The sequence below is a fragment of the Gopherus flavomarginatus genome, chromosome 6 (genome assembly GCF_025201925.1).
Source record: "Gopherus flavomarginatus isolate rGopFla2 chromosome 6, rGopFla2.mat.asm, whole genome shotgun sequence".
In the NCBI taxonomy this organism is placed as follows: Eukaryota; Metazoa; Chordata; order Testudines; family Testudinidae; genus Gopherus; species Gopherus flavomarginatus.
This window is the reverse complement of record NC_066622.1, coordinates 127,235,355-127,263,331: the sequence shown is the minus strand read 5'-3', so window position 1 is coordinate 127,263,331 and position 27,977 is coordinate 127,235,355. Positions and strand designations below refer to the sequence as shown.

At 38.8% G+C, this 27,977-nt stretch overlaps 1 protein-coding gene across 5 annotated transcripts in view; it reads left to right on the top strand.

The window, feature by feature from the left end:
• The window catches only part of ATRNL1 (attractin like 1), a 1,010,697-nt gene that overhangs the window by 104,520 nt on the left and 878,200 nt on the right, over positions 1-27,977 (top strand). For all 5 annotated transcript variants that reach the window (XM_050958929.1, XM_050958927.1, XM_050958928.1 and 2 more), the window contains exons 2-5: positions 7,700-7,783; positions 11,344-11,457; positions 20,818-20,946; positions 24,534-24,742. In XM_050958929.1, the coding sequence (XP_050814886.1) occupies positions 7,700-7,783; positions 11,344-11,457; positions 20,818-20,946; positions 24,534-24,742 (536 nt within the window). The remainder of the gene's footprint in view (positions 1-7,699; positions 7,784-11,343; positions 11,458-20,817; positions 20,947-24,533; positions 24,743-27,977) is intronic.

The window sequence follows — 27,977 nt, the reverse complement described above, 5'->3', positions numbered from 1 at the left end:
AACTCTGTTTATGATGTTGATATTTGGTGGGAATAGTGTCCCAGCCTATCCATGAATGTAGACTCCCGCTCAGCTAAAAACCCTGGCATCATGAGTTTTCCCACATTGGCATTCATAAATCAACCTTGAGGTCCACAAAGGCCTGCATAAAAATGGAGCAGTACCTTTGCAGTTCTTATGTTCATGTGCTCAGTAAGGAGGGTAAACTTTGGGCATATGAGTGGTCCTAGGGCAGTTTGGAAACCCCATTTTCACAAAGCCAGGAATTATCTCTGGAATATCTTTTATGCCTGTCACCTTGGGGAAAACCACACACCTGATTACTTCAGATACCTCTGCCACCACTTTACCCACAGTTGACTTTTCAACACCAAACTAGTTGAAAATGGACCTCTAGCAGTCTAGGGTAGCCAGCTTCCAGATGGCTATAGCAATCTGCTTCTGCACCAGCAAAGGTGCCCTCTCTTTATGTTGGAGGGTTGGGACAAGCTGCTTGTAGAGCTCCAGAAATGTATCTTTCTTCATGAAAAAGTTCTGGATGCACTGCTGGTCATCCCAGGTCTGCATGATGATGTGGTTCCCATCAGTCTGTGTTTGTGGCCCTGTTCCAGAAATGCCGATCTGTGTAAAGGGCAACAGCAGCTATTCGGCCATATACCAAGTCCTGAAGCAGTATTAAAAAAAAAAATTGCCCCCAAACAATATACATCTATGCTAATAGCAACTATTGTGTAAATGGGGTACAATACTGGATGCATAATTGGCAAAGGAATGGGTAAAAAGCTGCAAATGGCAAAAAATAAAGCATATATAAACAAATGGAAGTGGATCTACGCCTGGGTCACCTCGCACCCCAACCAACTAAAAATTAGACATGTAAAAGCCCACGGGAAAGGCTTAGCAGCCGAAACTGTGTGACATAATCGTGCAATGCCACAGCACAATACTATGAGAGAGTAGCGGTGGTAACCCGAAGGCAGGAAAAGAATGCATTAAAATCAGTCTCTGTTCCCGGAAGAATTAAAACACAGGAACTGGTGAACATAGCTCACTAGTTTATGCACAAAGGAGTAAAAGGGTCTCTGGGAAGGCTAAAGCGAGTAGTAAAATAAAAAAAAGTAAAAAATGACAGAAAGACATGGTTAAAAACTGTGTGCAATGTGCAAAAAAATAAGGCTCGACCCCCCCCCATCAGCCTCAGATGCTGCACCAGTGCAGCCTGGGTCCTTAGCATAAAATTTAAATTAATTTTATTATCAAATTGCCAAAAAGTAAGAAAACATTTCAATATCTGCTTGTAATTATAGATGCATTTTCAGGATGGGTAAAAGCCTTTCCTACAAAAAACAGCAGCTTTCGGAAAGCTGCCAAAAATCTGTTCTCAAAAATAGTCTGCCAGTATGGCACGCCTGAGATCGTGGACTCAGACAATGAAAGGTCATTCATAGGGAAAATGTTCACATTTATGCTTAAAGCCTTAGGAGTCATTTATAAATTCCACATTCCTTATCAACCCCGGTCATCAGGCCAGGTTAAAAAAAACACGAACCATTAAGGAAGTGCTCAGGAAGGTTGTGAATAATACCGGTAAAAACTGTCCAAACAAGCTGCTGCTCATTCTCACTGTGATTCACAACAGCAACAAATTAAAAACAAAAATCCAGCCATATCAACTGCTTTTCAAAGAAGCTATACAGTTGGTCATTGACCCCGAACAAATTCAGGACATGGAGGGTTCAGCACCACTGAAAAATCATAAATACTGGCAATGGCTGAAGCAGTTGCAAAAACCCCCACCACTCTACATTTTAAAGTATACCATGCCATTAAAATAATGAATCAAAAAATGAATCAGAAAAAAACTGGAACCCCTCGTTATAAAAAACAAAAAAATCAGGTAATGTATTTAAAATTGGGCAAAAGGAATCACACACTGGAGTCAAGATGGACAGGACCATACTCCATAGTAAATCGCCTCAGCCCACTCATTTACCGTATAAATAAAAATGGCAAGTTAAAATGGGTCCATGTGTCACAAATTAAATTGTTTAAATAAGTTTAATATTTTTATTGTGTTTGCATTTATAAATTCTGGACCCCCGATCCTACTTAAATACCAAGACCCCTGGATGTGGTTCCTGTTTATTGTTCTCACAGAATTGCTGGGTGTAGTACTGTGCTGCTGGTATTAGCCGTGCTGCAGGTGCTCCTTGAACAACCGGTCCACTCTGCAAATTCAATTTTTCGGGCGAACCACAACAGCCAGAAAAAAAACATATGGCCCCAGAACCCATGAAGCTCCTGAACCTACAATTGTCAGTTTAGATCCTATGCTTTAACCCTGGTACCTAGGGATTCTACTGGATCCAGAGGATATATTGAGCCCCAACGCAAAAAACAACAATACCCAGTACCCAAAATCACGTGAGGAAGGTAAAGCTATTTCTGGAACACCCCCAAATAAATGCCTCTTAAAAACAACATGCACACCATGGGCCCTGATCCAAGACCCCACTATTCGGTTGCATTAAGTAAACTTAACCACAAACCTCACAATATCTTCTTTTGGAAATACAGGTGTATGTGGAAGAGGGAAATAAATGTGTCTCCCCCCCCCCACAATAAAAAATAAAAAATTGGTTGGTAGGAGTTCACTCAGAAGGGTACCTGAAAAACACTACTATGATTTCAAATTATCCCTCACTCCCATATATATGGGATGAGGTAATAAAATCTGGAACACTGGTAACGGTAATAGTAGTTTATTGCCCAAGGTATACTCAGGAGGTCATGTTTCCCAAGGAATGTAACTGGGTGTAAAAAAAAAAATTTTATAAAAACCACTCCAATATCAGTACGTAAACCCCGACTATTTAAAATTAAAACCCTTCCCGTTAAAGTTCTAGTCGGCCTCCTCCTGGTAAAGGTCAAAATAACTATGGACTAGACATGGCTAAATGTTTCTAAGGTAAAACTCAAGTGTACCCAGTTCGCTCTCCCTATCTTGACCGCATGGGTCAAAACACATGCACTGCTCCCACCTGACCCAGAACAAGCAAAAGCAACAAGAAATGTAATAAATACGTTATTAGGCGGATTCAAAGCACAGGCAGAACATGCCAATGCATGTTTAACTACTAAAAGTAGTTAAAATTAAGCTAAATTTCTTGACAAAGTTGCAAAAAAGCTTAATTCAGAATCAAGTACATGCTAATGTAAATCTAGTCCAAATAAATATTAGTAATTTAAAAGCTAAATAAAATCTTTGGCAATGGCTTAACACAACTGTGTAAATAATGCATAAGACACAACTACAACTAGAAAATCGCACAGCCATAGCCATGGAGTGCACTGAAATGCAGGTGCTGGTAGTTTCAACACTAGAACATAAAAATGTTTTAAGTATTGTCAGAAAACACCAATGTTTTGTTACATCTATTAAAGCAAAGAAAACAATCTTTGTTTCAGTGTATCGGTATAAGTTAATGCAATATGTTTCAAGCTCTGTCAGGACAGAGTTGTTACTTAAATAAATAGTTGTTAAAATTGCCAGCCACCAGGCTCAAAACCCACAAATATAAAAAGTTATGCCACTCCCCACATAGGGTGACTAGATGAGAGGGAGAAAATATCGGGACACATGGAGGAGGGTGTCTGCTGGTAGAGCAAAAAAAAAAAAAAAAAATAGGTGCTGCCAGCGGAGCAGCAATAAATAAATAAATAAAGTGTTGCCGGCGGCATGAAATCTCAGGACAAATTGCGGCCCGACCTAAGATCGGTCAGGGCGTGGGACAAACACCTAAATATTGGGACGGTCCTGATTTTATTGGGACATCTGGTCATCCTATCCCCACATTACATACAAAGTCGTACTGGCTACCACAAACGTCCAGCCAGTAGGCTGAAAAAAATAAAAAGCTATTAGACGCGAGGGGCTGCACTGCATGGATGCCTCAAAAATGGGTGTGCCTATCCCTGCCCAGTGTCTCAAAGCCTTGTAATACAAGAATGTCTTTAAGTTCATGTATACAAAATAAATTAAAAAATAAAATGAAAGTAATATATAATAAACAATGTGTATGTATTACTTCCTAAAAAATTGGGTATTAAAAAAGTAAAGGTATTAGTAACCCACCAGTAAACAAGTGTAAATGCAATGTAAGCACAGTGTTTACCAGAAATCTCACATATTATCTGTTGCAACCAAAAAAGTCACAGCTTACCATTAAGGCAATATCAGTGAAGTTTTTGGTCCACCTTAACTTGGGCTGGCAAAATCTGGCCATAAAATTGCTAAAAAGTCAAAAGGTAACAAAGCTATTAATGCAAACAAAAAACAGTGCAAAAAATAAAGCTATCCATATTATCCATAAAAAGAAAATACGTTAAAAATTGCTACAGCTAAAAAAACCCCCCACCAACCTACCATTGTTATAACATTTTCTCTGGATGGTCCCCTACCACTACCGATATACTATTAGTCATATTACATCCCCTGATGGTTGTAGTGGTTTTAAACTGCATTTGTTTTGTTGGAATGTGTAGTATGCATTGCTAAGTTTAAAAAAGTATAAAAAATTAAAGTCACAAACCAGGCTAGCTTTGCAATATTTGCTTGCTCAAAAAAATATCATTCAAAAATTGTATAAAAAGTGATACTGTCATCTAATATCTTGGTGTCAAAAGGGAGATTATATTGAATCATGCCCCAATATTAGTAAGTTAATAAATAAGGTATAATAGTAAAAAAATATAATTGTTACAGAAAAGAAAATTCCTGTTTTATAAATCTTTGTGTTAAGTGAGCTTCTGTCTGCTGAATTCTGTTGAATAAATCTCTGTAACAAGCCCAAGGCCGAAAAAAACAGTTATCTAAGGCCTGTCCAGGGATTAAATATGCAAAGTGACCAATAAAAATGCTGTTACGGGACAAAAAGTCTGTACCAAAAAATAATAAAAACAATGGGAAAACAATGATGTTTTCTTAAGCCATACCCACTGATCCTCTCATCCCTTAAAAGCCTGATTATGCCTATATAAATCTTTTAGCAATAAAAAAACTAAATCAAACCTGTTAAGCCTGGATGTGAGAATTTATGCTGAGTGCATAAAAGTAAGTGTTTGTAACAGGTAAATAATTAATCAAAAACTGGTACCAGCTGAAACCTAAAACTCACAACTATCACTGGGCTGAAAATAATGCAAGGCGAAGGCAACTGAATGACCCCCAGAGGGCATGCCGGAACCCACCCATGCACATAAAAAAAACAAAAAAAAAATCCCTAAAAAATAACACATAGCTGTCATGAATGTACCATATGCTGATCAAGCTAATTAATGGTTACCCCAATCACAAATTCAGCATGATGAAGCAACTTCCATAGACATACATTATGGTAAAGACCTATAAGAACAAAACCAGGGGACTAAGCTCTTTAAGTCTGGTTCTGCGACCACCCTCCAGGAGCATCGAATGCACATCTGACATGACTTGGCTCCACCCTCGTGTCCAGGCCGCCTGGCCAGTAACTTGGCACGGGCAACACTCAGGCTGTTAACTATAACTGTCTTCACAGAATAACTTTGTGTAAATAACTGTGTGAGTAAATGAATGTAATATAACAGCCAACAAAAGTATTTTGTTGTATTTGCAATAAACGTGGCAATTTGCCTTGTCCCTCTTATAAGATCCTGTTGGTATTATTTTATTAGTGTAACACCTGAACAAAGGGCTAGAGCAGCAGCATTTTGTGAGTGTGCCGGGGGTCTGGGATATGGTTGGTTTGACCTGAGTCTGTGTGCTGCAGTGTGGATGCTAGAGCCCCAGTTTAGAGCCTGGGTTAGAAAGTTCTTAATATAGTGTTAAAAAGAAGTGTAGATGCTCAAATCTAGAGTTCTTTAACACTGTTCTGCTGGCTTGAGTCCCACTAACCTGGGCTTACATTGCAATGTAGGTCTATCTTGAAAGGCTGAGAGCTTGGCTGGGAAACTGTTGGGTCATCTTTTGCTTGTAACTTAAAGCAATCATGCTTAGAGTAATCACAATATTTGTCAGCTCTAGAAAAACAGCCCCTGTTATTCATCAAACTCTTGTGAGTGTTCCTGGGAAACCACCAGAGGCTAGAACGTGCAGGACCTAGAGCTCAGAACTCGTCTCTAAACGCATTGTACACTCAGCATGCTACCAGTAATCTAGGGAACTGGTTACCACAGTGCTCACAGTGGCTCCTTACCGAGGAGTCAGTTACAGGACTTAATAATTGACTGCTGGGGCGGGGGAGAATTCTTGCTGCAAAGGTAGCTGACTGAGGTATGCTTATTTTCCCCCACTCTGCCACCCATATTGCCACCCTTTTTTCAGTGGTTCAATGGTATTGTGTCTCTCTACATTTATGAAGAGAAAAGAGAAAAGCACCTATTAGCACCTCCTAGGTGCCTTTGAAAATCTTTCAAAATTTAGTAATTATTATAGTTACATCAACCCCACCTCACCACCAATAGCCTGGCAAAAAAGAATAAAAAATCGCAATCACTGCCACCTTGTTAATTCTGTTTTAAAAGGTGGGGAGGACAGATCGGCATTGCAGCGTGCCGTAAGGATTAACAAATTTCAGACTTGGCAGACTGAGGGAGTGAATTTCAAAGATAAAGGTCCTCACAGATACCTCTCTAGCAGCAACAATCTCCTTTATAGAACAAGGATTCTGTATCTCTGATCTCAACTGTACTTCCAGGTGTTTCTAGCGTGAAATTTGGAATAACGGACCTCAGTGATAGGGTGGCAGAGGGGCAGTTAGGAGTTCTTGAAGTCAGTTCAAATTTAAATGTAATTCATTTTTCAGTAAAAGTTGTAGACCACTTTTTGCACATGTACATAACGTGGGCAAATTCAGAGATGATGGTTAGAGTGACATAAGAGAGATCCCTGTGCACTTACACTGCTGATGAGAGAATTTAGTTGTTTTCCCACAGTTGTAACCAGCTCAAGACTTCCTCAGATCTACCTATATCCATTCTACTACTATTTTGTAAGGGAATTGCAAGTTATACCTTGTTCTGGCTCAGTGGCATGTAAGATAAGAATGGAAGCATAATAGTTCTACCAAGAGCAATTAATATGTATGTATATGTGTTCTGATCTTTTACTTAATCGTCACTTGTAAAATGTTTTTATGTTGTAGTTAGTTGCCAATTGCCACTCTGAATTTCAACTTTCATTCTTTGTTCTATGGTAAACAGAGTAAGACAGAGGGTGTAAATTATCAGAGCTCCATTTATTTTAGTGGAACTTTGACAATCTTCCACAATGATGCTATGGGCTAAATTCAGAGGCAGTGTGTAAGATGTCACAAATTAAACCTTTCTTTACACTCTCCTAGGGCAGTGTAAGTTGTGTGTAATTTTTGCACACCACTGAGCTAGAAGAAGATGCAAGTTAAAGTAGCTTTGAGTGATATTTGAGGCAAAGGAAATAAACTGGTGGTGATATAGCACTATCTGTATTTATAATACACTGAAACAAAAGATACATGATATGAAGCCTCAGATTAGTAAACAAATGAAAGCCACCTCCAAGATAAAAGATTCTGATTGTCACCCGATCCAAACATCTGTAATTGGGTGTTGATATTTTTATGCTACTTACTGTGCTTCAAGAAATGTCTAAGGTTTAATTATATTACTGTTTTTTCTCTCTTAGGTTAACAGAACCCTCTGGATATTTAACAGATGGACCAATAAATTATAAATATAAAACTAAATGTACATGGTTAATTGAAGGATAGTAAGTATATATTTTAAATAGATCTAACTGTCTGATGTATGATGTGTTTATGCCAGTGGTTTAGAGAGTTAATTCAGTATATGTTCTGTTTAAAGCACCTGGATGCTGAGCAGTCTTTATATACATGTACGATAAACCCCTAGTATTCTGAACATGTTTAATACTAGAGGATCTCTTACAAAACATAGCCTTTATATACAGTGGATTCATTCTTTTATAGTTATGTTTATAAGGGCATTTCATATGTGGTTAAGTAGCATAGCCTTTGATTTAAGAATCCTGGGTTGAAATCTTCATAATCCCTAACATTTACCCTCCTAATAAAATCACTGAACACTATATTACACCTTGCTTCCAGTTGAAAGTTTTTACATAGCACTGTCTCAGCAATATACCATTAGAGTTCAGGACTAAAACTTTATTAGCTATATCATGGAGTCTGAACTTTTTGCATCTCACAATTGTCATGCTGTCTGGAGCGGCTCACGACCATGAGTGCCTACTTCTGAGCAGACTGTCAGAAAACAGGGCTGATTCCCCAAGATGGTGGTGTGTTCTATAACTAGATTTCACCAAGCCAGTAACAAATGTGAACTCATGGATTACTATTACCAGTCTTACCATGGAGTCACAAACAGTCCCTTTAGACTCTCCATTCTATCTTGCCATCCAAACAAACTGGACTTTTGGGATAAACTGGTTACTTACATCAAAAATCACATCACATTTGGGTTGCTTCCAGTCCTAAGGAACCAGTAACTTACCCCAGATCAATTGGTACTCTAGATCTTATGCCAAATTCTAGCCAATTCTGTAGTAAAGTAGCTGAAAGTTTGTTAGCTAAGAAAAGGAAGCCTGAGAGTTATAGAGAAGTTAAAGCAGATAAAATATATCCACAGATGAGTCTTAGTTTGTAATCCCAAATGGTGGCAGTAACATTATAAACTGCCAGTTTTCCAAAAGTCTTTTCAGGTTACCCAGATTGTCTCTAGGGATCTTTGCATTTAGTAGTACACTTTCGTATAAAAGTCAAAACAATCGAGAGATCCAGGATATTTCCCTGAATGCATATTTATAGCTGCTTCTCACAGAAAACAAGCTGACAGTGTCACTACCCATGTGGGCTTTTTCTTTGATGGAAAGTGAGGAATGCATTTTGAGTCTTTGACCTCTGATCATCACACACGACCACTTGTTTTGAAATTAGCACTTCAGCAGAGAGTTCTTCATTTGCAATCCACAATGCTTCTTTCTCATTTGATGCTTTGTTTAGTGATGGGAGTATATATAATGTAAATGTTTACTGCTACATTATAACAGGGTACAGATAAGTGCAAACAGTGCATGTAACATCCCAATAGTTTATATGAAGTTTAAACACCAAATAGACTCTCATACATTGAACAATCACTATGATCTATACTAATACGCAAGTGAATTGGCCTGGTCTGCCACTGTCACAGCAAGATTTCAAGTATCGGCCAGTGCATGAATGTCAGTTGTCAGCAGAATATGTACAAACACTGCATGCATTCAGAACAGTTTAGTGGTCACAAATATTTGTATGCCATGTTCTATTTGAGAGTTTCAATCCTGTAACAAGTGTTGCTTTCATATTTGTTTAAAAAAAGGCCTTTTTTTCTGAGACAAGATTTGTGGTGGTCTTGTGTATTTTACAATACTTTGTTTTGACTTCATTTGTGAATGGCATAGATGCTGTTATAATTATTTTGAGACAGTCTTAAAGTAACAGTTTTTGAAGATAGCTTTTTTTCTTTTCTGCATTTGATTTTTCCCATCCCTCTTAGGCTGATATACAAACAAGACTGTGCCTAGTTCTTATGTTATCCATTGGTCCTTGTGTGTTATGCATTGTCAACTGTGCCTGAACCACAGGGGATATGGATCTATTACAGCTCTCAAGTTTAGATAGTGGCTCTTTAATTCAAGCTTTGCAGAATTGTGCTTTGGTGCAGATGCAGAAACAGTGAGACATGCACACTATAGTGTGGTTAAATGTGGAGGCCTCAACTTTATTTAAACTATTAACAGGAAACCCTATCCCCATCCAAGTATCTAGAAGGGCTGTGCCAATGTGCAGTTCAGCTAGGCACCATTGACCCCTGTGCATCCGTGTGAGGGCGATGCACCCTCTACAATCTCAGCCTTGCCCGTGTACCCTGGCTAGAAGGCAGACTTTGAACCCTCCTTCACACAGGAGGTAGGAGAGATGAAATATGGAAAACCACATGCTGTACAAGAAGACATGGAGACCTACTCCTTCACCATGCAATGTCATGCTTGAGTCCAATGCTCTAGCAGCCCATTGGGTTACATAGACCTCATATCAGATCCTTTATTAACCCACCATCTTCACTGGAACCTGCCAGACTCCCAAAACAGACCTCTAGGGTGCCGCATGGAAAGTGAAATAACTCATACAACAGTTTGCCAGTATTGCCAAACAAAAGATTAGTGATCAGACTAGCCCCTGGCATCATAAAAAAATAGAGCATTCTAGATAAGAGGGGCTGAAAAAGAGAGCCCAACAGCTACTTGTCTCAGCCACCCACCTCCCTTTCCTACTCTGGCTGGGAAGAGCCAATCAGCTGGCTCATCACAACACCCCTGACCAATGGCAGCAGGAGTGGGTGAAACAAAATCCAGTGCCCAGATGCAGTGTGAGATGAACCCACTCCCCTGCCTCAGCCTGCAGCATGGGGAAAGCTGGTAAATAGGGGAAAAAGAAAGCAGCACCTTCCCCCTCTCCCATACACATGCAGTAGGCCATCAGGATGGGAGAGGGAACAGGATGAGCACATTTAACATTGACTTGGCTACTGTTGATTAAGACCCCCATTCAGTCCTTCCCACTCCAGAAAATGTCTTAATTGCTTCTGGCATCATCAAAGGCACATCCTGGCTAGTGAGATGAGCATTTTAGCTCTGGAGGTTTCTGGTTCTTTCTCTGGTGCATTGGCCAAGATCGAGGTTGTCTCACTTAGTCCCATGATAAATCCCATTGAAGTCCCAGATGCTGCATAGTATTCCCTTTGAAGACACCACACATTCCCGCATTTTATATTGGAAGGTGCAGTATTGTTAGTAGTCAATCAACAATCTTTAGTATTGACATTTTAATATAAAATTAATTAATTTTTTTTATTAGTACAAAGTTTTGTAAAACTTTCTATCAAAGCTTAAATTTTGGAGTTTAAACATTGACAGTAGCCCCTTTAAAAACTTTATGGTAGTAATATGATGGTAGTATGGTAATTTTAATAATTATTAACCTTGAATTGTAAGCATGACTTTTAAAATACTTTAAGATAAAAATATTAAATAATTGGCTGGTTTAAATCTGGTTTTATACCAACTTTTATCTGCATGAGTTATGATTATGATTAAAAAGAATGTTTGTATTTAATGTAATATTAGAATGATATGGTTAATTTTATTATACTCTAGAAGTTATTTTTATTATATAATTGTATTATGAGTCTGTGCTTCTGCTAAACAATATATCACTGTAATGTGCTCTTATTGTTTTCTTCTTTCAGTCCTAATGCAATATTAAGATTAAGATTTAATCATTTTGCCACAGAATGCAGTTGGGACCATATGTATGTTTATGATGGAGATTCAGTATATGCACCTTTAATAGCTGTATTTAGGTGAGTATTTTTATTTAGTAGTTCTTTAGTACTAGTATTAATATAAAATATTATTAACATGAGGAAAAAGTAGTACTAGAGATTTTAATTTGCTATTGGTAGTTTACTCTCTCTCATTAATATTAGTGGGAAATATACACTGATGGAAGCATAATTTGCCAAATGGAAATACAACATAATAGAACTTTTGCCTTTGCGTAAGACAAAATTCCTCTTCTGGTGTATTTTCAGTGCTGACATTGTACTGGAACGTTAATGCTAATATGAATGCCATCCTAGAGAGAGAGAGAGTTTCCAGTAGATTCCTGATATCAACTGAGGGTGTTTTTTTTTTTAATGGAATTAGGGGACTGGCCAACAAAGGAGAGAGGAAATTGCTTAATATAGTTAAAGGAAAATCACAGAATTTGTGACTTATGCAACAAAGACATTGTACTGCTTAATACATTGTACAATGTCTTTGTAGACATGAAGGATATCCATTAAGCCGATTACAGATAGACCACTGAAGCCATCTATTGAGGGACATTGGTGTGGAGGCAATCCCAGTTACCAGTTTTACAAGGTCTGGTCTTTGTCTACCAAAATGAAAAGTATTGTGACTAAAAATAAAAAAAAAATGGCTGGGTAATACTTAACAGCCTGGCCTTTGAGATATCAAAGCTCAAAAGTATCCTCAGACTTTTTAACAGCAGAAATCACAAGAGAGCTTGATTGCTCTCTTGTTATCATTAGATAATATGAATAATTATAACTGGATCATGTCTGAATTAGATATTTATATGGTGCCAATTACTATACTGTCTAGGCTGCTGTAGGCAATTTGCAGGCCAGAGCAAACAGTAATGGACTAAAAAGTTCTGATATATGTCAGTGCCTCATAACTGTTGGGAAGCTTTTTCCTCAGAGTCCTGTAGCAATATGTAGAAAATAATTTAAAGAGAATCCTCTCATGGAAAGGAAAGTTAGTACATAAAAGTTTAGACGTCTGTAGTCATGGTCCATGGCCCACTGCATCTTGTTATGTCTGCTTTCCACGACAATATCTTTCACACCGCTGCGTTCTCTGATAATTTCATTTGGGATGCGATCCAGAAGGGAAATTCCCAACATAGCTCGTTCCATTGCCCTTTCAGCTACCGACAGCTGCTGCTCTTCTCTCTTCATCAGTGCTCATGTTTCACTGCCATACAGCATGGCTGCAGCACTGTTGAATTGAAGATATTTGTACGTGTGGTCTTGTCGATTTTTCCTTTGTGGAATTAAACGCACACCATCCTGCCTGAATCCTTCATGAGAGTTCTCCGTTCAGATCTTGGTGCATATTAACTTCTTGGCCCAAATATATGTACTGTTCCACTTCATCAATTTCTTCTCCTGTTACTGTTTGAGCTTTTCGTAAGACATCTGATTGCATGTATTTCGTTTTGCAGTAGTTCATTTTCAGGCTGATGTGACTGCTTTTCTTGATGAGTCTTCATAGCATGTTCTGCAGTGGTTGGTGCTTTCGACAATTAGTATGGTGTCATCCACGAGTCTGAGATGAGGTAATCATTCTCCGTTTATGTTAATGCCACTTCTCCAATTGATATTGTTTATAACCATTTTGAGGCAGGGGGTGAATAATTCAGTGAAATCGTATCTCCTTGCTTTACGCCTTTCTCGATTGGGATGCGGAGGGGCGTTTCAAGGAGAGTAATATCTGTTGTACCTCCAGTATTCGCTTCCTTCAACAAACTGATGTACTGCGTGTTAATGCCCTGCTCTGTGAGTGCCTTTAATATTGCGTTAAACTTGATGCTATCGAAGGTCTTTTCATAGTCGATGAAAGCAATGCACAGCAAGAGTTTGTATTCCCTTGCTCTTTCTTGGAGCTGGCTAAGCATAAATATATGGTCGATTGTGCTAAAATTTCTTCGAAACCCTGCCTGCTCTCTTGGCTGTTGTTCATCCAGACTCCGCAAGAGTCGGTTCGTTATCACCTTTGTAAAGAGCTTGTAGATACGAGAGAGCAGTCATGTAGGGCGATAGGTCTTAAGATTTTCTTGATCACCCTTCTTGTGCAACAAGATGGTATTCAACTCCTTCCAGCTTGATGGTATTTTTCCTTCTTCAAGATATCAACTGAATCTTAAAGCGAAGGCTTTCCAAACTTTTTCGCCTCCTGCAGAAATAATTTCTGATGTTATTCCATCTTTGCCTGGAGCTTTTCCTTTCTTCACCTGGTGTAGTGCATTTCGAACTTCGCTGACAGTTACTGGGGGGGGGACGCGTTCTTCTGTCTCTTGGAGCATTGTGAGAGGGATGTTAATTCTTGATTTGAACAGTTCTATATAGAAGTCCTTGCTCATCTTCTCGATCTCTGCTCTGTCGATTGCTGTCTCTCCATCCTTATTCTTCAGTGCTGTTACGCTCAATCTATACTGTGTCAATTCCCGCTTGCATGTCTTGTGGCTCTTGCATAATTCAGCATTTTCTTTCCAGATGTTCTCAAAGTAATCCTTCAGTTTTCTCCATATAAGCTTACACAGAATGGAGTACTCAAGGTTGTTATCCGAGTTCCCTTTCATGTTTCTCCGCTTCTCCAACAAGCTTTACATTTCATTCACGATTCTTCCCTTCACCTTCAGCTTTTCACTTTCAGCTACTTTTATGCAACGTCTCAGCTTGTCAGCAAAGATGCTATAGTTCTCATCACACTTTTCTATCTGGCTCCAGTCAAACCCAGAAATTGCTTTCTTCAGCTTTGCTTCATCAAATGTCTTCAGCCACTGTTTCCTGTTTGCCATCTGTAACACCTTCTTTTCCACTGCTTCATCAAAAATCAACTTCGCTCTAAGCAGGTGATGGTCACTGCTGGTGTTGAAAGGCTGCACCACAGAGACGTCTTGAACGATGCGCCTTTTATTGACTAAAATATAGTCAATTTCATTCTTGCTCTTCACGTTTGGCGTGATCCATGTCCACCTTCTTGTGGTCTTCTTTTTGTACCAGGTATTTGCCACGTACATACAGTTCTTTCGTTTCTGCCATCGCTACCAGCCTTTCTCCACTGCCGTATCTCCCTATGAGCTTTTCACCAGCTTTCCCTCCTGAATTTGGCATTAAAATCTCCAGTTGTGACAAGTGTAAGTGGACTTTTGCGTGAGGGCTCTTTCAGGCTCTTGGTAGAATTCTTCCTCTTCTTCGTCCTCACTTGCACTTGTGGGAGCATAGGCCTGGATGACTTTGAGTGTAGCTTTTGACTCCATCTGAAGATGCAACACACCAATACGTGATGGAATTAGCTGGCATGATATAACTTTCAAAGACCAATCCTTACTGATGATAAATCCGTCCTCTCCAGCATTTCTAGTGCTGTCTTCCTTTCCGAGCCTCACAGCACTTCCACCCTTCCAGTTAACTTCCACTCCTTCTTTCGTTGGGTTTTGCTGACACCAAGGATGTCGCATCTTATCCTTTTCTTCTCCTCCATCAGATGGTTTAACGTTTCTTCCCTCACCAGCGACCTACAATTGTAAGTACACACAGCGAGGGTTGTCCTTTTCCATGTTGACCCAGCACCTCACATTTTTAGCAGCCTCTCGTCACTCAATTTCTGCTCCACCAACATAGAATGGTTCGATGACGCTCAGGGAAGTAAATCCCATTTAGTCATGTTGTCTTAGCCGTTAACTTCAAGCCATCCCACTGGCTAGGTGGGCAGGCATGTGTACCTCCTCAAGCTTAGCTAGCTTTCAACTTCTATGAAGAAGGAAAAACGCTCTTTCTGAGAGAGCAATCCCCCTCCCTGGATTGGATAGTCTGACACCTTTGTAGCATGGTTAGACCTACCAGGGTATACACCCCGCTACCATAACTGTTAGACGGCCAGGGTCACCGCTGCGCCACGATGAGGTGCTGAGGTAGGATTTTGCAGTGGTTTTATCGGAATACTACAGAAAAAATTATTTAGTTCTTATTTAGTTAGCAGGAATATGGTCGATATGAAATGGAATTCCAGTTCGTTTTGCGTTAGGCTAACCATATTGTCCACAGTAGAATTAGATATCTGACTTTTCCAAACCTGAAATTAAGCAGATGCTTTTCAGTATAAAAGAGCTCTTTTTTTAGTAGAGTATATAAATACCCTTTTTACTACAAGAAACACATCTATAAATTTAAAAGCAATAAGATTCCATTTACTGTGCCACAAAAGCAAATATGCATTTTTTTTTCAAATTTATCTCTTAGTAAAATATCACCCCAGGATATGTAGCATTTTCAACAGTAGTATCACAACCAGGATCACAGTGTAAAGGAGACCCATGCAGTAACAAAATTGCCTATCTGAAAGATTGTACAGGACCCAATCTTCTGTTGCAAAATGTTGGTGCATAACTCTAAGTGATTAAGCTTGTTGGATTAGCTTTTCTTGCATTTGGTATCATTTTACACTACCATTCTGAAATAACCATGTATCTAGCAAGTAATGAATTTAACATAATACTATATTATGAGTCTAATGATTTGCCTTGCAAATAACAATAGAAGTTACCAACTGAAATAAAGAATAGGTCGCCTTCCCAAAACCTCTAAATTAATAATTAATTATTGTGAGATACTGAAAACAGATTTAAGCTTAATTTTTCTTAAATTTCCCATTTTCCCTCATTTTTAGTGTATATTCATAGAAATTCCTATTTATTAGTTCCTACCCATCTGTAAACTCTTGGGGAAACATTCCATAAAAAATTACCATGTCACTTACATTTTGTTGCCCTGTGTCTCCATGACTGGGCCACAGAATTTCTTTGGTAATTTTAGGACTGTCTCCACCCACTGACTGTACTGTTAGATCTCTAGGATAGATATTCAGATATGTGTAATATCCCATGTATAGACATGGAGTGGGTGAAATCCTGGCCCTGTTGAAGTCAATTGGAGTTTTGGCATTGACTTCAGTAGAGTCAGGATTTCTCCTAAGATATCTAAAACGAATAGGTGTAAGATCCACGAACTCCTTGTAGCAGGAATGTTATTCCATTTTGCATCTTGTAAAGTGTTGCTTATGTTGGTGTTAAACAAATAAACAAGTAATTTTTACAGCACCAATGGACCTCATTTTTAGCAGAACATAGCTTGCCTGTTCGTTCACCTGATGAAACCATCCCAGGCTCCTGCCCAACTCTGACAATCATCTCAGCTCCCTGCTACCTCCTTTCCTGATCCCTCCTAGTTATCTGCTTGCTGCTAGTTTTCCTTCTAGTCTCTCAAGTTTCTGTGCTCTGCACAGTTGTTGGATGTCCTTCAGGAGTATGATTCCTGGCCTGCACTGAGAGGGAAGGAAAGTTGGGAATCCTATCGGGTACTGAAGGAGAGAGATGAATAAAAAGTTTACATGTATATGTGTAACCCTTCTGCCCCTCTGAGTTGGCAGCAACAAGGGCCGGGTTCAGTATCCAGGGGTTCCGTTTCAATAACACAATGCATAACCGGCTTGAGCCCCCACCCAGTGACCTGGGACACTTACATACCACACCCCCCCGGGCGCCTCTAGGAGGCAATACTTCCCCTCTCGCAAGCACGGAGTCTGAGTGTAGCAAAATCCTTTTAATAAAGGAAGGAAACAATGCGGCATCCCATTGGAGAAACACCACAAACAGGCTTATAACACAAACCATAAGCAAAAACCCACCTCCAAGTACGTTTGACGATGTCCTTTCCCCCTTAGGGTCTTAAGCCCAATCACCCCGAAGTCCAACAACCCAAAAGTCTCTGGTCAGTGCCATCCCAGAATTCAAAAGTTTATCTGCAGAGTTTTACCCTCCCAGCCTAGGTGGAAATGGGGGGGGAGTCCACACAAGGTGTTAAGGGGCATCTTACGTGGGCTAGGGCCAACTGCTCCACCTTTCCGTGGAGTTCTGCTGCAGCCTTCACCACGACCAGCTCCACTACACCATCTGTGCTGCTCCTCCAGCCATCCCTGCAAACTGCTTCACTCCGCTCACTGTTCCATGGGCTGCTCCAACATGCTGCAAACTGCTCCGCTCTGCCAGCCGCTTAACAATAGGTCTTCAGGCTCCCCCACCAATTAACACAGCACTCAGTGATCTCAGCTCAGCTCTTTCAGTGATTTCAGCTCTTAGGAGGGGAGCCCTGGTGCACCATTGGCCCAACATGAGCTCAGCTCAGCAGTCTCTAGATGGACTCCTAATGCAATAAAAATTAGCTCTACTCTTTTACAGTGGAGAGAGGAGGCTGTGCAATTGGTGTCCCAGGCCCTCAAAAGGGGACCATACCATCAGGTACACACACCAGTGCCCAACCTCTCTCAATTCACTGGGTATTGGAACCCATGTCCCTTGTTTAGCAAGTTATATTGAGACATCTGTCATAAAGCAGTCTCATAGTTCCTCATTCACATAATCAGGTGGCAACACTTTATTTATCCTGCCCCAATAACAAAGAAATTGGGGATCCCAGAGCTGTCAAAATAACCATCCGAGGCTGTATTGGGCTATGCTGGGCATGCCCATGCAAATATCTGAGAATTCGCACTTTCTGAAATTCTTTCCACACTTCCCATAATTCACCACCAGATGTCAGGGTAGAGCTCACCCTGACTCTGCTTACATATGAATTGTGGGTTGCTCGGTTATTGGTTTATTCCTCCTTTTTAATATCCCTTCCCTCAGTTTTTCTGTGTGACTAAAATATTTAATATTTTTTAACAGTTTGCTTGCTTGTAGTCTTTAATATCTAAAAGCTCCTAGTGGATTTTATATTTTTTAGGGTTTTTTGTTTCCCACTTTTTCTGGTTACACATTATTATATTATATATTCAGCAAAAAGAATGAGGAGTACTTGTAGCACCTTAGAGACTAATGAATTTATTGAGCATAAGCTTTTGTGAGCTAAAACCCACTTCCTACTGTATTTTCCACTGCATGCATCCAGTGAAGATATATATATACACACAGAGAACATGAAAAAATGGGTGTTGCCATACCATTTTTTCATGTTCTCTGTGAAGGACATAAATCCACACCGTGTAGAGGTCAAGCATAGGAGTTTATTACACACAGCGCTGGCGGAGTGTCTCCTTGCTTATTAGGCTCAGAGATACTGTCAATCAATTGATTACAATAGAATATATCGGTTTTCCATGGGCTGGGGAAAGTGACGGGGCAGGCAGTTCCACACCCCAGGATATGTTTTGCAGCAAGACAAGATAGCGCATTAGCCAATGGTTAAAAGGTTACATAATGTCTCTGCCCATAGTCTCAAGTTAGCAAGTTAACATTTAATCAATACTTTGATAAAATGTTATTAGTATAAAATATATATATGTTGAATTTTGATTTGTGGTCCATAGGAATGGAACAACTCCTCTGATGGTCCAGCAGCTACATTCCTAGGGGTTACAGCAAAAAAACAGTGAAAGTATATGACAATAAAGATTGTCCCCTTTATGTCTTAAGATAGGCATTGGTCCCTGGGAAGAGAGGTGGAAGGATGCCATATCTTATACTGATATGTGCCAATTTTCATAAACTCAAGGTTGGATCTGTGGGAAGAACATTCCCTACAGAAGAGACTGACACAATAGGAACAGGGATCCTTTGTTCAATCTGAAACATTAGATGAAAAATAATTATTCAGTTACCACTTCAACATCTGGCATTTCTACTGACCAAGCATATCTTAGTAAAGGCATGTTATTTTGTTTACCCCAGCTTTCTCTTAGCTAATCACTATTTGCTAGGCCTCTGGTCGCTTGACCAAACTCTGGACTTTGGGTCTGAAAAAGAGCTGGCACAATCCTTATAAAGTGCACATTGATTTTAACCCTTCACTCTGTGTGTATATTGTGACAAAGTTCCTCCTCTACCTTGGTGGGTCCTGGGCTTATTGGTGGATTTGCTAGCCTCACAGATTCACCCTGTGGGTTGGGAAACAACCCAGAGACCTTCCCCTCTGATAGAAACCACAGTCCAGGTAAGTTCCTCCTGTGTTTGATCAGGAGTTGGGAGGTTTGGGGGAATTTGGGCCCGCCCTCTACTCCGGGTTCCAGCCCAGAGCCCTGTGGACTGCAGCTGTCTATAGTGCCTCCTGGTACACTTGCACAACAGCTACAACTTCCTGGGCTACTTCCCCATGGCCTCCTCCCAACACCTTCTTTGTCCTCACCACCAGACCTTCCTCCTAATGTCTTAATAACGCTTGTACTTCTCAGTCCTCCAGCAGTATGCCTACTCACTCTCAGCTTCTTGCATGCCTCTTTCTCCCAGTTCCTCGCACACACTTCCTCTCCCCTGGCTCTTTTTGGCCTGACTGGAGTGAGCCCTTTTATAGCATCAGAGGGGCCTTAATTAGAGTCAGGTGCTTAACAGCCTCACTTGATTCTTAGCAGGTTAATTGGAGTTGGGTGTTCTCATTAGCCTGGAGCAGCCCCTGCTCTGGTCACTCAGGGAACAGAAAACTACTTATCCAGTGGCCAGTATATCTCCCTTCTACTACTCTGCTGTTCCCAACTGGCCTGGGTCTATCACAATATATATCTTCCTACTGTATTTTCCTCTGCGTGCATCCGATGAAGTGGGTTTTAGCCCATGAAAGCTTATGCTCAAATAAATTTGTTAGTCTTTAAGGTACCACAAGTACTCCTCGTTCTTTTTGCTGATACAGACTCCCTTGGCTACCACTCTGAAACCTATATTATGTATTGTATATTGTACATTATATGAAATTTCCTTTTGAGTTTTCCTTAGCTTAAAATTTATTTTAAATTTGCTGTGTGGTTGTCCACTGTTTTAGGTACAGTATGTTTTTTTCCTCTGTTTCAAAGCAGTTATGTATTGATTCAGCTTTTCTTTTTAAAGTTTTTAGTCCAAAATTTATTTTAATTTTCTGTGGAAATTACATTTTCCCATAGAATTTAGTTAAAAATCAAACTTTTTGCATGTGAACTAATTAGTAACAAAGGGGGAGACTTTCAAAGGCACAAATGTCTTTTAGGTGCCCAGATGTGTCAAAGTCAATGAGAGTGGAGCATCTAAATGCCATTTGTATCATTGAAAAAAATCTTTCCCAAAGTGGTCTTTAATAGTTAGCTTCCAGCATTTTAATGGCATTACATGTGCATAGATAGCAAACTTATGTGGAATTTTGTTTTGTTGCAAAAGAACAATTGGGAAACCCTGTCTCTCTCAAGGTATAGAAGTGTTCATGGGTTTAAGCCGTGCTTTATTCAATATAATTTAAATAGGCTCCATAAGATTTCCAAATTATGTTGGATATATGATTAATGATTGAATCATAATTTTTATTTTATTATTACCATTAGTAAGAATCCTTCATTTAATCTCTCTTTTCCAGTGGTCTAATAGTCCCTGAGGTGCGGGGAAATGAAACTGTTCCTGAAGTAGTTACTACATCTGGCTATGTGTTGCTACACTTTTTTAGTGATGCTGCTTATAACCTAACTGGATTTAACATATTTTACTCGTAAGTATTTGTTTTTTAAAATAATTAAGTTATTCTATGAATTAGGGCTATAGCGTTCTTCAGGAGAATTACATACTTGTAGACTATATTTGTCTTTTGATTGGGTTAAAGGTATTGATGTCAGGAAATTATTCACATGGATAAGTCTTTCATTCCAGGACGTCCAAAAGGTTTTTATGGGTTGAGAGTGAATGATAGAAGTTTTTAAAAGCAGTAAAACAAGGTGAAACATATTTCAGCATGGAATGTCCCAAACCCTTATTCCAGTAATAGTCTCACCAATATCATATGCAGCGAAAGTATCACTTTTGTACTCTCTCAATATTTCCTGTTTTTTCCATCCAATGATCGCTGTCCTCTAAGCCCCAACATTGCTGGACCAGATCTGAGGTCCTTTGAGTCAAATACCCAGTCTCTGATAGTGGCTGGTACAGGTGCAAGAACCTCACAATAGGTATTTGTGGGATAATCTTCCTTCCATATTAGGTCTCATCCTGATCCTAATAGTTAGAGGTTAGTTTAAGCCGTGAACCAGAACATTTAATACCTCTTCCAGAATGTTGTTGTTAATGATAATAACTAGATATTCTGGTCATCTAATGTTCAATCCCTTTTTTTAAATCTTAAATTCTTTGCCTTAACAATTTCTGTGGCAATGAGTTCCACACTGTAATAGTGTGTGGTGTGAAAGAGTATTTCCTTTCATCAGTTTTTAATTTGCCAAATTTTAATATTATTGAATGCCCTGTTCTTGTTTAATGAGGCAGGGAGAATAGACACTCCTGATTGATCTTCAGTATAGCTTAAATTATTTTACAAATTTTTATCATGTTCTTTCTTATTCATCTCCTTTATAAATTGAATAATCCCACTCTTTTCAAACTTTCTTCATATGAGAGTTTTTCCATACCCTTGATCATTGTTGTTGCCCTTCACTAAACCCTGTCTAATTCTGCCATATGCTTCTTGAGATGGTGGGATTAGTGTTGCACACAATATTTTAGAAGAGGCCTCACAATTAATTTATATATTGGCACTATAATATTGTCTGTGTTGCACTTTATTCTGTTCCTTATGCATCCTATCATCTTGTTTGCTTTTTTGATCCCAGCTGCACATTGAGCAAAGGTCTTCACTGAATTATCTACAAGGAGATTGCTCAGATTCTCATGGAGGATAGGTCCATCAATGGCTATTAGCCAGCATGGACAGGGATGCAAAACTAGCTCTGAAGTGTCCTTAGCCTCTGTTTGCCAGAAGCTAGGAATGAGCGACAGGGGATGGATCACCTGTTCTGTTCATTCCCTCTGAAGCACCTGGCATTGGAACTGTTGGAAGACAGGATACTGGGCTAGATGGACCATTGGTATGACCCAGTACGGCCATTCTTGCTTTCTTATGTTCTTCTGTAATGTACAGTAGTTTTCCTTGTGTTGTTTTTACTACATGAGGGAGTTATCCAGTGTTTGAGAATCCTTTGACCGTGTGATGTTGTATATGCAGTTAGACTATAATATAAAGATATTATATTATATCTTGAAAGATATTCTTCCTTTTTTGGCATGTGTGATTGCAGTTTTGTCACACAGAATAAATTACTTACTGCTTTCAGGTGACAGCAAGAAAATATAACCATCTAAACAATTTATTGTTGTTGTAATTATTTTCCCCAGTTGTTCCCAAAGTTCTGTGAACCTGTCTGCTTATCTTGGAAGTCAGTGGCAATATGACATAGCATTCTTAACTACAGTGTGTTCAGTATTCTTTTATATTTAAAAAACGCCAATACATGCTATTAAATTATTGTATTGGAAGAGTCATAAATAACTGAAAAGTTGCCATCTATCCTTCAGTGTATATGCAAAGGGATACTAATTAATGAATCCCTATTTTCTCTGCCCTCCTGTTACTGATTTTATAGTAAAGAAGTCTCAAACTTAAGCTTTTCACTAGCCAGCTTTCATTGCTATGCTTAAGGAGAAGATATGATTAGTATTCTTTCTATTTCTTCACTACTTGTTATTTAGGAGTAAATTCAGTCTTATGTGTATTTCGGGTTTACCAGAACTTCTGCTGCTTTGTCTCTTTCCTCCTGCACTGCTTCGATAAGCTCTTCTTCAGGGACTTGGACAGATAGTCCTCTCATCTCCCACCTTCAGATGGATTCTTCCTCTGCCCTTTGCTCTGTTTCTGCATTGAAATTTTTTTTTTTGTTAAACAACTTAATTTTGCTGTTTGCCATCACTCTCCTATGAGCTCTAAAGTTCTAGACGTGATGATAGGCTACCCCACACCATGTGCTTGTTCTATGCCTTCCAGGTAATCTTTCTCAAGTGGGAGAATAGAGAAATAACGTTGTTGGTACTGAACCATCTAAAGAAGATAAAGGAAGCAGCCTGGTTATTTAGTCACTGTATCGGGCCTGGCAATACACAATGAGCAAGATTTACTGCTTTCACAGTCACCACAGCAGCAAGGAGATGAAAGGCACCTTCTGTTCCAGATCTTTTTCTTCCTTGTGAATGCCACATCACTGCTGTCAATCTGGCCCTTTTCACTAGCACTAATTAAACTTTAAAACCATTAATTTTGGAAGGATGGGAGGGCGGGAGGAAAGCTATTTTACTTTAATTTGTTGCTCAGCACAGGCGCATTTAATTATAAATATTTTATAATGGGCTTTGTATCATGGCTTTACGGTTGTGAGAAAAAAAATAAGAAACTATATTAAAGCATATGAAAAAGCCATCCTGGCAGACATGATGGAAACACTTTATACTGTTAACAAAATAAATGTAGGGAAGATCCAAAACTGAGTTGAAGCAGAAAGCAAATTACAGAAACAGAGGCTTCCACACACCACAGGGTTAACTTTATTGGAAGGATAATATAAAACCAGGGCTGGCTCCAGGCACTAGCGCAGGAAGCAGGTGCTTGGTGTGGCCAATGTAAAGGGGTGGCACATCCGGGTCTTAGGCGGTAATTCGGCGGCGGGCCTCTCACTCCCTCCGGAAGGACCGGCTGCCGAATTGCTGCCAAAAAACGAAGCGGCGTGGTAAAGCTGCTGCCGAAGTGCCACTGATTGCAATTTTATCTTTTTTTTTTTCCTTTCACCGCTTGGGGTGGCAAAAAAACTGGAGCTGGCCCTGTATAAAACAACTTCTGTTACCCTCCACTGGTTATTTAAAAGGTAACATTGATTTTATTTAGAATATAAATAACTAGTTAAACAATGTCTAAATAATTTTAGCCTTTGTGTTATTCCTTCTTCATGGACCTTTGATTGTGAAGTTTAGATTCAGTTCTTGGTGCAAAGTCAGTCCTGCATAGTGCAGCACAAGGAGGCCTCAGTTCTGATTCTGTCACTCTGTGTAAGCCGAGTGAGTAATTTAACCTTAGTGCATCTCAGATCTCCTGTCTGTAAAATGGTGATTATATTTGCTACATTTGTATCAGTGATTGGAGATTTTCAAATAAAAGGAGCTGTATACTGCAAATGCAAATTGTTATTGTAATGTGTCGTATGAAAAGCTCTACCCAGCTCTCTCGTTTCTTTGTTGCCTTATTTTATATATTTATTTTTACAGCATTAATTCCTGTCCTAACAATTGCTCAGGGCATGGGAAGTGTACAACTAGTGTTTCCATTCCAAGCCAAGTGTACTGTGAGTGTGACAAATATTGGAAAGGCGAAGCGTGTGATATTCCATACTGTAAAGCTAACTGTGGGAGCCCAGATCATGGCTACTGTGATCTGACAGGCGAGAAGCTGTGTGTGTGCAATGATAGCTGGCAAGGTAAGTTATTTATATATATATATTTATGTCTTAGAATCAAATCTATGTGAAAGAAGAGCCCTCATTTATGTATCTTATCTGCTATGCAAATATAAATCTTTAAAAAATAAATGTAAACAGTTAATTTAAAAAATACACTTTCCAAATAAGCTCAAGAATTGTATCTGGATCTAAATGTACTTTGGGAACCAGGTTTATTTTAGTGAAATCAAAGGCAGGTAATTTTACCTGAAGTTTACTATTTGACTTATGAGTGAGTTTATTGTAAAATCAAACATGATGGAACTGAAAAGACCTTCTGGGTCATCTAGTTTAACCTTCTGCATGAAGCAGCATTCGCCTCTTTGTACTAATGAGTGTAACGCCGACCACCTTGGATGTCATCAGGAGGGATCAAACCTGTGATCTCTAGAGCCAAATGCACAAACCTCTACTACATGAGCTGAAATAAAGACATGTCTCTTAGCCAAGACTATAACAGGCTCATCAATCTCTAGCTGGCCTAGTCACCACCAGAGCGGGACAGAGTGCCTATCTGAGCAGACAGGTTACTTAAGTATAAATAATAATGAATCCCTCCAAACTTTTGAATATATTAGGCTAAGGAGATAGCTGTCTTTAAAGATGCTTAACTTCTCTTTTTTTCATATTTTTTTTATTCCTTATGGATCCTATGTTTTTTTCCTTTCTGAATTATTATTTTCCCATTCAAAGTCAGTGTTTTATATTTCAAGTACATAATTCACTTATGAAAATGGGACATAGGCTCCTAAGTCATCTAGATAGGTTTGAAAATGTTACCTTTAGTCTAAAGGCCTCTTAACAATCCTAGCAGGATTAGCTTCTTTCTTGTTTAAATTTCTGTTTTTTTCTCTTGAAAAGGTATGGTTAAAATTACTCCATATAACAGATCTGGTCCTGCATATATTGGTGGTCATTGTTTGTTACTTGAGTGACACAAATAATTTACTAATTTTTACTCCTGTTAGCACTCAGCCAGTACACCGAAGAGAGAATGAGATGTGTTAAATTCTTTTTGTGAATAGTGTACAGTACTGTTTTGTAAATGTCTATCAATACTGCCTTGTAAATCTATTTAAGGCAATAGAGTTACAATGGGATCATTCAGGGCATGCTCTGAAGACAGGTTGATTGGCACAGATGTTACTGAGGCCTGTAGAACCTTTATTATTGATAATGATGCATAAGAAAGGAAGCATCCAGGTTCATTCTTGTGTAGTCCAAGTGAAATTGTAGAACTAGGAGTTAGAAAATCACTAGTTTACTTGCACTTAGTATATGTGATACTGAATCACTGACAGACAATGAACATGAAACTGAAAATTGCCAGTTCAGCAAAATCAATTTTCTGGGTAGATCTGTGTGGCACCTTTTCCAGCAGAAGGAAGCGATAAATCTAAAATCCTAACTCCGTTTTCTTATCATATTCTCTTCATCTAGCAGTCATCTCGCCAAACCATTCATTCTTGCAGTAAGTAGGCTAATAGACAATAATTTGTTCAGTGATTATTTTTTTCTCAAAGTCCTTGAAGTCTTTGATGAATTTTTCTCTTTGTTTTGTATGTTCCCAATGTTCTAATGTGGTTTTCTTTAATGTTCTTCACAATTCTTTCTGCCATTCTTTCAACCTGGTGATATTTGAAAGCACTATATTTTGTTTAATCATTTCTTACTTCTAAATGCTCTTTTCTACAATTCATAAACTTTTCAGTACCTTCTAACTAAGTTGGCATCTGTAAAAGCTGTCTGATGCCTTACCATTTCTGCTGCTTTACCAAGTACTTTAAATATTTGGTAATTTCCTGAAAACTTGTAAAGGCATTGCTTTATCCATTGTAAATCCATACATTCTATCCTTCTTAGAAATAACTTCCTGTTATCTCTTGCTTGCACATCCTGTTTTGTTTAGTTTGTTCAATCCATATACACATGGGAGTTATTCTGTTGGACTATATTGTCTGAATCAAGCTGTCAGTTTATTACAAAAATCTTTTGTCTGGTTCAGACAAAAAGAACATGCAATGTTATACTGTGTATGGTATTTTTTTTGACAATGGTGACATCTTGTGGATACTGTGGAAGAAGGGTCTTTCATGTACATTGATAATACCTCCCTACATCATGTTGTGAGGATAAACACATTAAAGATTGTGACATATGTTGAGATCTATTGATGAAAGGTATTATGTAAGAGTTAGGTGATATATTAGGTATTAGCATAGTAAAGATAAGGACTATGAGGAAAGAGAAGCGAGTACTCATTGGAACAGAATACAGTAATTGTTTTTAAAGCCTCTTCTAATCATGGGTCTGATCAGAAAAGCTATTTTCCTTAATTTGGTTTTATATGAGATTGGAAGCCATGCATTTTGCTGAACAAGGAACTAATGGTGTAAATGTTTTTCAAATCAGCTGCTGCTCATAAAATTATAGAATTGTGCCCTGACAGTTGAATTAAATGTTTATGGTCTGAAAACTCTATTTAAATTGTTTGACATCTATTTATTTTTAATGGAAGATATGTATTTTCTTTACTGTAGTAGAGACAGTTTATATTAATAATACAAAAGACAGAAAACCCAGTACTCCCTTACAGCAGCCAGTGTAAAGGGAGACTAAAAGATCATGGAAGAAAACCCATTATGATGGAGTTCCATTGTTGTTATAAAGAAAATGTAATGGGTCTATGCTGTTTCCTTCCTGATCCTTCTTGTAGGTATTCTAATTCTAACCTATAATTATACCTCATTGGGATTGCCTAGGAAAAGATGGTATTAGACTGGAGCACACTTCACTTCAGCTAGCCGGTGCTGGCACTGCAGCTCATAGAAGGCTGTTACAAGTTAAAGCCATTTTGAACAGATCTGTCTTTACTCTTAAATTGCACTGGGGACTGGGCCTAGAATTAGGGAGGCACAGATCTGTCTTAAAACCACCTATTCCCTGTCCTTTCCTGTATCTAGCACAGGAACTGAAGAACTGAGAGAATCAGACTAAGGCAACAGTATTGGCTGTTACATTATTGGAACCACTTTAAGGAGCTCAGATTTTTAAAAAGATAACTTAATAGGATGCTCTTACGAAAGATATCCCCAGTGGCTAAAAGAACAGTATTGTACTTGATACATTTTATTATTGGAAAACCTAATAAAATTTGAGAAACATAATTAAGAAACTCACTAGCAGTAAATGGTCTAATGACTGTTTGAACTAT